General features: G+C 47.1%; 1 protein-coding gene across 1 annotated transcript; it reads left to right on the top strand.

Moving 5' to 3' along the window:
* Positions 1-8554: 8554 nt before the first annotated feature.
* Positions 8555-9526, top strand: LOC125517014 (F-box protein PP2-B11-like). The gene is made up of 3 exons (XM_048682247.1): positions 8555-8830; positions 8968-9087; positions 9191-9526. The coding sequence occupies exons 1-3, from the start codon at positions 8555-8557 to the stop codon at positions 9524-9526; spliced, it is 732 nt and encodes a 243-aa protein (XP_048538204.1).
* The last annotated feature ends 1883 nt before the right edge of the window (positions 9527-11409 follow it).

Genomic DNA, 11409 nt, shown 5'->3' on the forward strand with positions numbered 1-11409 from the left:
AGCTGTAATGCAAGGACTATTTTGCAAATGTACCGACAGCCCATCATCACACTGAATCCTGTCCCTTTCTTTCAAATCCAACGGCCCATACATAGCTGGTGCATCTGGTGCACCAGTTTAGTCGTTTCACCAGATACGTTCTCGTACCCACCCATACCCTACCATTGCCATCCCCTACAGCTGGAGCCACTCTAGTCTGGTACTCTAACCATTACTAGTGATCATTGATCAACCTTAACTAGTTTGGGTGCTTAGCCAAGTTTGATCGTTTGCTCTTTCTCTTACTTTTGTATTGCCTCATTTTCATGCATCACTTAAGCTCCTCACCTCCTTGGTCTGATGAGCTGATTTTCCAATTCACTAACAATTGCCCGTGCGTTGCAACGGGAGTATAAACATTCTAGTAGATTACCCCTGACTGCACGTCTATTATTGTATTATTGTTTTTGAGAATCCCCGTATATTATTATATTGATACGCTAAAATTTTACCAAATCTTTGTATGCAATCGCCATGATTTATGTGCCATTTTATTGTTAAGCACTTACTTGGTAAGAATTTAATGACTTGCCAACAAAATATGTGTTTATTTTGATAAGATAATAAACATGAGACAATTGAATGGATGGGAGAAAAATCAAATATGGGAGGAAAAAATCAAAGAGGATAAGGAAAGAGTGGGACGTATATATAGAAGGTTAGACGAAAGAGAGGTGAAATGGGAACCTTACATTCTTTTTAAGTATTTCAATTCATAAAAGCTTGACGAAAGCATTCTCCCCACACAAAAAACAAAGAAATAGAGCATGCCGTAGCTAGACAATTATTAGTCTCCTAATCAATCTGATCCACCTGCACCCGCAAAAAAAAATCTGATCCACCTGCCTACCATGCACGCGCGTGTGATCCCTAGCAGCAAGCTAGAGCTAGGAGTTGAAGTGCCGTATTCTGATCATGTGGTTGTTTTGGTGAAGGGATCGGCCGAGCAGGGACCAACAGGGCCTAAATGTCGACGTTATGAGTTGTTCTGGGAGAGAGATGCAACGCTACCGGACATGATAAAAGAGCCTTGGGAGGCTGTAGGTATTGTGCAGAACCTAGGCCAACTGCGTGATGCCCTCACAAAGACTATGGTGACCCTGGGTTCTTGGAGTAAAAATTTTGGTAATGTGACCAGGGAGCTTGCCAAGTCACGATCCCAGTTAGAAGAATTGATGCATATGAATGCAGATCAGCAGGATATTCATTTGGTCACAGATAAAATGAATGAATTACTTTATCAAGAAGAGATGATGTGGTTACAAAGATCTCGAGTCACGTGGCTAAAGGAGGGCGATAGAAATACAAGATTTTTTCAGAATAAGGCTGTCTGGAGAGCACAAAAAAATAAAATTCGTGAGCTGAAGGATAGCATTGGAGTGGTGCATTCTGATTTTGTTGCGATGGGAAAGCTAGCGAACGAGTACTTCCATGGTATTTTCTCAGCGGACCCCTCGCTTGATGCTTCTCCAGTACTTGATCTTCTTGATGCTATGGTGTCGGATGAAGACAATATCAAGTTATTATGTGCACCTTTCACAGATAAAGAAATTGCAGATGCTTTATTCCAGATTGGTCCCCTAAAGGCATCGGGGCCGGATGGATATCCAGCAAGGTTTTTTCAGCGAAACTGGAGCATACTAAAGGACGGTGTCCTTGCTGCGGTGAAGGATTTCTTCATGACGGGTATTATGCCCGAGGGGGTAAATTCCACGTGTATTGTTCTTATTCCAAAAATTTCTAACCCCACAAAAATGTCTGAGTACAGGCCCATTAGTCTCTATAATGTGATATATAAAGTTATTTCTAAGTGCCTTGTTAATAGGTTGAGACCCCTTCTGGATGACTTAATTTCTCCATAGCAAAGTGCCTTTATTCCAGGGAGGATGATCACTGATAATGCATTGGTGGCTTTTGAGTGCATTCACTTTATCAAGCAGGAGAAGGATCCTACAAAAAGCTTCTGTGCTTATAAGCTTGACCTGTCAAAGGCATATGATAGGGTGGATTGGGGCTTCTTGAAGCGAGTGATGCAAAATTTGGGTTTCTCTCAGCGATGGATTAATTGGATAATGACGTGTGTCACATCGGTGAGATATCCTGTCAAATTAAACGGAACCCTCTAGGATTCATTTGCACCGGCGCGTGGTCTTCGACAGGGTGATCCCCTTTCACCTTTTTTATTCTTGTTTGTGGCGGATGGCTTGTCAGCTATTTTGAAAAGTAGAGTACGTATGGGAGACATTACCCCAGTTAAGGTGTGCAGAACGGGCATATCACACTTGCTTTTTGCTTATGATACTTTGTTGTTCTTTGAGGCATCTAGAGATCAAGGGAGAAGTGAAGGCAGCATTGGACTTATATGGTGAGGCCACCGGTCAGAGTCTGAACTATAATAAGTGCTCAATATTTTTTGGTACTGCTTGCCCGACCATGTTACAGGAGCAGGTTAGGGAAGCTCTGAATGTTACGAGCTTGGTGTTCGAGGAGAAGTATCTTGGTCTTCCAACACCGGAGGGACGTATGTCAAAGGGACGCTTTCAGAACCTTCAGGCGAGTCTGACAAAGCGTTTAATTCAGTGGGGTGATGGTTTTCTAGCCCAGCCGGGTAGGGAAGCTCTTATCAAGTCGGTGGCCCTAGCGCTGCCGATGTATATTATGGGTGTTTTTAAACTTCCCTACTCAGTATGTGATGATCTTACGAGGATGGTGAGAAATTTCTATTGGGGGTCCAAGAAAGGGAAAAGGAAAGTTCATTGGAGGGGTTGGGATTATTTGTTAGAGCCCAAAGATAAAGGAGGTGTGGGATTCCGTGATTTCCGGATGTTCAACCAAGCTCTGTTGGCCCGTCAGGCTTGGCGACTTCTTTCCAAACCTGAAAGTTTGTGTGCTCGTGTGCTCAAGGCAAGATACTATCCGCAAGGTAACTTAGAGGATAGGTCTTTACTGGAAACGCATCATCTACTTGGCAAGCTATAAGTCATGGACTTGATCTCTTAAAAAAAGGATTGATATGGAGGGTTGGCAATGGAAGAAGCATCAGGGTCTGGAGACATAACTGGATTCCCCGACCTTTCTCTTATAAACCAATATCTCAACGGGAAACTTGCCGTATCCGGTTCCTAACAGACCTTCTGAATAATAATGGCTGATGGAACTATGCACTGCTAGCACAATTTTATGTCCGGCTGATGTTGAGGAAATCTTAAAAATACGGGCTTCTCCAAGATTGGGCGATAATGTGATTGCTTGGGGTCCTGGTAATCTTGGTGTCTTCACGGTTAAATCAGCGTATATGCTGGCGTTTGAGGAGGCACATAGGGGTACAACAGTTTCTTCTAGTACTTTGGCAAATGGAAGTAGACCTTGCTGGCAGTACATATGGAAGAGCGGGGTTCCGCCCACTGTGCGTAATTTTGCATGGCGACTAGCAACAAATGCGCTCCCGACGTGGAAGAATAAGAATAGGATAGGCCTAGAGCAGTCCAGCAGATGCCCAGTTTGTGGTGTGGAGGAAGAGGACAATTATCACCCGTTTTTGAGATGTCAATTTGGTCGTGATCTGTACCTGGCTATGGCCAAGGTGTGGAATCTGCAGGCAATTGAATCGATTAGTCCTAATGGGAAAGAATGGCTTCTTCATGCTCTGGCTCCACTTGGTGAGTTTGATCGTATATTGATGTTGCTAATTTTCTGGAGAACCTGGTACATCCGTAATGAATTAGTTCACTACAAACCAGCGCCGCCCATGCAAGTGTCAATCTGTTTTCTTCAGAGGTACAGAGAAGAGTTGTTGTGCATTAAGCTGAACCCACATGCAGATCCAGTGAAAGGAAAGTCGATCATTACGCTCGACCGGGCCGCCAGACAACCTAGTGTTGCCGCGCCAGAGAAGGATTTAGCTTGGGTCCCTCCAGTACTTGATTGGGTTAAACTAAATACGGACGGCTCCTTTGTATCAAGTTCTAGTGCAGTTGCAGGGATGACTCTGCGAGATAATATGGGCTCCATCATTTTTTCGGCTTGCAGAGCACTATGGTCTTGTAGAGATGCTTTGAAGGCGGAGCTGTGTGCGTGCATGGAAGGACTGTCTCTGGCGTTACAGCGATCTGATCTTCCTATAGCCATTGAGATGGACTCGAGCATGGCTGTGTCTATGATCTCATGTGCGACATTGATCGCTCAATTTATGCTTCCCTGATGAATGAAATCAGACTTCTTTTAAGTCTTAGGCAGACTTCTATTACTCATGTTTCTAGACTACAAAATAAAGTAAGTGATAGACTAGCTAGCTTTGCTAGAGTTGAAGGTCGAACTATGACTTGGCTAGGGTCTGGTCCAGTAGAGGTTTTGGAACTAGCTCAAAGTGATTGTAAGGACATTGTGATTGAGTAATACAAGTTCTGTTGCCGCAAAAAAAAAGTGTTGAAATATCGTGCCAAAAACCTGCCTTGTCTTAAGGCAGAAATTTGTCATGGAGCTGTTAGCTGTCGCGAAGAAAAAAAACAGGTCATGGAGAAAAGTCGGAGCTAATTGCATGTAATCATGGGCTGGGCCGTATCTTCTTGTGGCATTGCGATCAGTTTGGCTCAATCCTACAATCGAATCGCCTTAGCGGTATCAAACCTACTGGACACATACTGTTTGGCTTCGGGACAGAGGATAAATCACGATAAGTCATCAATCTTTTTCAGCAGAGGCTGCCCGCAACAGGTTAGAGAGGATACGAAGAATATTCTGAATGTACAAAATGAGTCACTCAGTGACAGGTACCTGGGTATGCCAACGGAGGTCGGACACTCGAAGAATGGGACTTTTAAGTACTTGCGGGATCGTGTTTGGGAAAAGGTGAAAGGTTGGATGGAGAAACTTTTATCCTCCGCAGGGAAAGAAGTACTAATCAAGGCGGTTGCTCAAGCAATTCCAGTATATTCTATGGCATGCTTCCGTCTTCCTCGAGGCCTATGCGAGAGTGTTACTTCGCTAATCAGGCAATTCTGGTGGGGGAGCAAACAGGGCAAGAGGAAACCTAGCTGGGTGGCTTGGGACGTGATGACATTACCAAAGAACCTTGGAGGCCTTGGTTTTCGAGACATGGATGTTGGAAATATGCCCTAGAGGCAATAATAAATTGGTTATTATTATATTTCCTTGTTCATGATAATCGTTTACTATCCATGCTATAATTGTATTGATAGGAAACTCAGATACATGTGTGGATACATAGACAACACCATGTCCCTAGTAAGCCTCTAGTTGACTAGCTCGTTGATCAATAGATGGTTACGGTTTCCTGACCATGGACATTGAATGTCGTTGATAACGGGATCACATCATTAGGAGAATGATGTGATGGACAAGACCCAATCCTAAGCATAGCACTAGATCGTGTAGTTCATATGCTATAGCTTTTCTAAATGTCAAGTATCATTTCCTTAGACCATGAGATTGTGCAACTCCCGGATACCGTAGGAATGCTTTGGGTGTATCAAACGTCACAACGTAACTGGGTGGCTATAAAGGTGCATTACAGGTATCTCCGAAAGTGTCTGTTGGGTTGGCACGAATCGAGACTGGGATTTGTCACTCCGTGTAAGCGGAGAGGTATCTCTGGGCCCACTCGGTAAGACATCATCATATGCGCAATGTGACCAAAGAGTTGATCACGGGATGATGTGTTACGGAACGAGTAAAGAGACTTGCCAGTAACGAGATTGAACTAGGTATTGGATTCCGACGATCGAATCTCGGGCAAGTAACATACCGATAGACAAAGGGAATTGTATACGGGATTGATTAAGTCCTTGACATCGTGGTTCATCCGATGAGATCATCGTGGAACATGTGGGAGCCAACATGGGTATCCAGATCCCGCTGTTGGTTATTGACCGGAGAACGTCTCGGTCATGTCTGCATGTCTCCCGAACCCGTAGGGTCTACACACTTAAGGTTCGGTGATGCTAGGGTTATAGAGATATTAGTATGCGGTAACCTGAAAGTTGTTCGGAGTCCCGGATGAGATCCCGGACGTCACGAGGAGTTCCGGAATGGTCCGGAGGTAAAGAATTATATATAGGAAGTGCTATTTCGGCCATCGGGACAAGTTTCGTGGTCATCGGTATTGTACCGGGACCACCGGAAGGGTCCCGGGGGCCCACCGGGTGGGGCCACCTGCCCCCGGGGGCCACATGGGCTGTAGGGGGTGTGCCTTGGCCTATATGGGCCAAGGGCACCAGCCCCAAGAGGCCCATGCGCCAAGAGAAGAGAAAAAGGGGAGAGTCCTAAAGGGGGAAGGCACCTCCGAGGTGCCTTGGGGAGGATGGACTCCTCCCCACCCTTGGCCGCACCCTTCCTTGGAGGAAGGGGCAAGGGCTGCGCCTCCCCCTCTCCCTTGGCCCTATATATAGTGGGGAAAAAGGAGGAGCAAACCAATCTAAGGCCTGGCGCCTCCCTCTCCCTCCCGTGACACATCTACCTCGTCCCGCAGCGCTTTGCGAAGCCCTGTTGGAATCCCGCTACTTCCACCACGCCGTCGTGCTGCTGGATCTCCATCAACCTCTCCCTCCTCCTTGCTGGATCAAGGCATGGGAGACGTCTCCGTTCCGTACGTGTGTTGAACGCGGAGGTGCTGTCCGTTCGGCGCTAGGATCATCGGTGATTTGAATCACGACGAGTACGACTCCATCAACCCCGTTCTCTTGAACGCTTCCGCTTAGCGATCTACAAGGGTATGTAGATGCACTCTCCTTCCCCTCGTTGCTGGTTTCTCCATAGATAGATCTTGGTGATACGTAGGAAATTTTTGAATTTATGCTACGTTCCCAACAATGGAGATCTTTAACTTGGCCCTCTTAGCTCGGCAGTCCTGGCGCATGTTGCAAAACCCCTTGTCTTTGAGCGCGAGGATCCTGAAAGCAGTCTACCATCCTGATACAGATATCTTCGGTGCAGCCTTGGGATCACACCCCTTGCAGATCAGGCGAGCCATCCTGGATGGCCGGGACATTATGGTCCAGGGCTTGGTGCGCAGGATCGGAGATGGGGAATCAACCAATATCTGGGAGGACAACTGGCTGCCGAGATCACAGGCGAGAAGGCCGATTGCTTCCTTGATCCCTGATCCACCGAGGAAGGTGGCGGAGCTGATCGACCATACCTCGTCCACCTGGAACGAGAACTTGGTGCGCTCGGTGTTTATACCGATAGACGCTGAGGCCATCTTACAAATTCCTCTATGCACAAGACAGATAAATGACTTTTGGGCTTGGTCCGAGGATCGAAAGGGTATTTTTTTTCAGTGCGTTCAGCGTATCGGATGATTCAACGGACAAAGCTGGGCCGGGAGGCATGGCTGTACGAGCAAGGAGGCTCCTCCGACTCCCAGGGTGCCGACCAAGGCTGGACTGATCTTTGGCGGATCAGGGTTCCCTCCAAGCTGAAGTTTTTCCTGTGGAGGCTCGCTAGAAACTCTATTCCCACAGCTGCACTTCTCCACTACAGAAACATGTCATCTTCCAGGGCTTGTTGCCTTTGCGGGGCGGTCGATACTTGGCGACATGCCGTGATGGACTGCTCGGTCTCCAGGAGCACTTGGGCACTCTCAAAGGAAACTGTTTTGGATAAACTGAGTACTTGCAGAGAGGAAAATCCAAAGAGGTGGTTGTTCGTAATGTATGAAGCTCTCAACCAGCAGGAGGATTTCCTTAATTTTGTGGTCACCCTATAGGCGTTGTGGAGTTCACGGAGAAAGGCCATGTACGAGGATATTTTCCAGACACCCTTTACCATCAACAGCTTTGTTACATCATACATAGCAGACCTAAAATCTCTACAGCAGCCTGGAGTGGTCAGAAGGGGGCCGCCCCAACGCCGCCCAAACCATTGGATTGCACCTCCGGATTGGCTAGTTAAACCCAATGTAGACGCAGCAGTGGGACGATCGCGTGGAGCCGTGGCAGCTGTTTGCAGAGATCGTGATGATGTTTTCTTGGGAGCATCGGTGGTGGTTTTCCCCAACTTATCAGATCCTGGCATTCTGGAAACGCTTGCCATCAGGGAGGCACTGGCTTTATCTGATGATCTCTACGTTCGAAGGATCTATGTGGCATCGGATTGCAATGTGGCCGTCGACGATATCCATCAGCATTACAAAGGGAGCTACGGTGCAATTGTGCAGGAGATTTTCCAATATAGATCGTCTTTTGAAACGTGTAATATTATTCATGAATTTAGGAGCTCGAATATCGAGGCTCATAAACTGGCAAAGCACGCTTTATCTCTTGGGACTGGCCGCCATACTTGGTTAGGCCAGCCCAACGAACTTGATTTCGTCCCTGTAAACATTGTGACGATCTAATAAAGCTTTACAGTTTGTCTAAAAAAAATACAATCGAATCGCCTCCAAAGTCCAACCCAACGAAGCAATTCGCAGCATCCTGTACGTCTCCTCCGATCTAGCAGCGTCCAACGTAACCAGATCGCCGCGAGCGAGCAACAGGTAGGGATCCATCCCTTCATGGATGCTGACGGCAGCGAGATCTCGCGCCTGCCGGCGGAGCTCCTCGCGTCGATCGTCTCCCTCACGTCGCCGCCTGACGCGGGACGCTGTGCCGCCGTCTCCCGGGCCTTCCTCGCTGCGGCGGACTCCGACGCCGTCTGGTCCTGCTTCCTGCCCCGCTACCTCCCACAGCTCGCTAAAAGCGTGCTCCGCCGCGCGCCGCCGTCCGAGAACAAGAAGGGCTTGTTCCGACGCCTCTCCGACCAACCGGCGCTCCTCCCAGGCAAGCTCGTGGTACGTACAGATCCTATATGTATCATCCTCAACCCATTTACGTAGCAGAGGGCTAGCTGCTTCCTTCTTAGCTTGATTCAAATTCCAAAATTGGGTGATGGATCGATCCATCTACCGGCTTTCTTTCTTTGGTGCAGAGCATGCGGCTGGACAGGGCTACTGGCGCCAAGTGCTACATGCTTTCGGCAAGGGCGCTCAATATTTCGAAGGGCGAGACCCGATCATGCTGGGAATGGATCGACCTCTGTTATGATGAGATCCAAGGAAACACGAGGTTCAAAGTCGTTTCAATGGGTATTTGGGGAAAACCTATTTTAGTCACCACTAACCATATATACCCTCGTATTAATTTGCGGCATCTTCCGTGAAGCAGCTCAACTTCGGGGAGTTTGGTCATTGGAAATCCGTGGCAAAATACATAGCAGAATGCTCTGCCGAAACTCCATGTACGCTGCTTACATGCTGTTCAAGCTAGCCGATGGGTACACCATGATGGATTTCCCGTTTCAAGAGGCATCCATTAGCTATGGAGGCACTAGCTCAAAACGGCAAGTTTGCCTCCAAGCCTACATGGAGGATGGGGATGACGGCGTACCTCGCAAACATATTTTGAAGTCAAGTTGGGAAAGCCGACTGCCTCATAGCTATTGTCTCACAGATGACGTCATGGTCCCTTGGAAAAGGGCCAACGACTAGATGGAGGTCGAGTTGGGCGAGTTCTACAATCACTAGTAGAAAAGGGGGCAACGGTACAGGCCGGGTCAGCCCATTAGTCCCGGTTCAATCTAGAACCGGGACCAATGGGGGCATTGGACCCGGTTCATGAGCCCAGGGGGCCGGCCGGGCCACGTGGGCCATTGGTCCTGGTTGGTGGGACGAACCGGGACCAATGGGCCTGGCTCCTGGCCCACCACCTTTGGTCCCGGTTCGTGGCATGAATCGGGACCACAGGGTCCCCTTTGGTCGGCTCCGCAGGGCTTATAAACCACTCTAAGCCTCTCTCGGCTAGCGAGGTGGGACTAAACATCCCAACGCACTGCGGCAGTTGCAGTACACGCCCTTTGGTCCCGGTTGGTGGCACCAACCGGGATGAAAGGGAGCCTTTGGTCCCGGTTCGTGGCACCAACCGGGACTAAAGGCCGCCGCTTCCCGCCATTTGGGCTGCCGAAAAGTGGTCTTTGGTCCCGGTTCGTGGCACAAACCGGGACGAAAGGGGTGCATTGGTCCCGGTTTGTGCCACGAACCGGTACCAATGGCTTTCCTATATAAGCAAAGACTTGGGAAATTTTCACATTTCCCTCGCAGTTGCCCCCGACGACGTCGAGCACATCGACGCCGCCAGGCTGCCCCAACGCCGTTCGCCGCCCCTGCCGTCGCCCCCGACCGCGCCGTCGCCGCCGCCCCGTGCCCCCTGGCTCCTCGCTGCTGACGCCGTGCCCCTCACCGTCGCCGTCCGCCGCCCCTGCCGTCGCCCTCGACCGCGCCGTCGCCGTCGCCGCCCCTGCCCCCCTGCCTCCTCGCCGCCGACGCCGTGCCCCTCCTCGTCGATCGCCGCCCCGGCTTGCGTAATTTCCTAATTTAGAATGTATAGTTAATTTAGTTGTATAGTTAGGATGTATAGTTAATTTAGATGTATAGTTTAGATGCAAAAGTTAGAATTTTTTTCTGTTCATACATTTTTTTCGTGATATTATTGTTGCATATGCAAACGTTTGTGTGTTCATATATATGCAAATAATATGTCAATTTTTTCATAGAATTTTTATGATTTTTTTGTTGTAATTTTGTTCATAGAATTTTTATTTTGTTCATAGAATTTTTATTATTTTTTTCTGTTGTAATTTTGTTCATATTGTGTAGGAATCTGAACGTTATGTATGATTAAAGTCAATTATGTATATGTTCATATTTAGAAGAAAAAGAAGGAGAGAAAAAAGGAAAATAAGAAGAGGAAGAAGGAGAAGAAGAAGAGGAGAGAAATAACAGGAGAAATAAATAAGAAGATGAAAAGGAAGAAAAAAAATGAAGAGAAGAAGAAGGAATAGAGGAGAAGAAGAAGAATTCTTCTTGTTCTCCTCTATTATTCCTTCTTCTTCTCCTTTTTTTTCTTTTTTTTCTTCTCCTTTTCCTTTCTTCTTCTCCTCTTTTCTTCTTCTTCTTCCTCTTCTTATTTTTTGTTATCGGGTATGTCATTGTCGACATACCCCCCCTCCCCGATAATTAACTTTTAGTAATTAGTACTACTTAGAAAGTGTTTAATGGAATTAGTTAGAACTAGGTAAACTTGTTTATTATTTTTCTGTTGTAATTTTGTTCATATTGTGTAGGAATCTGAACGTTATGTATGATCAAAGTCATTTATGTATATGTTCATATTTAGAAGAAAAAGTAGGAGAGAAAAAAGGAAAATAAGAAGAGGAAGAAGGAGAAGAAGAGGAGAGAAATAACAGGAGAAATAAATAAGAAGATGAAAAAGAAGAAAAAAAAGAAGAGAAGAAGAAGGAATAGAGGAGAAGAAGAAGAATTCTTCTTGTTCTCCTCTATTATTCCTTCTTCTTCTCCTTTTTTTTTCTTTTTTT

Source organism: Triticum urartu, chromosome 6 (genome assembly GCF_003073215.2).
Source record: "Triticum urartu cultivar G1812 chromosome 6, Tu2.1, whole genome shotgun sequence".
Classification (NCBI taxonomy): Eukaryota; Viridiplantae; Streptophyta; class Magnoliopsida; order Poales; family Poaceae; genus Triticum; species Triticum urartu.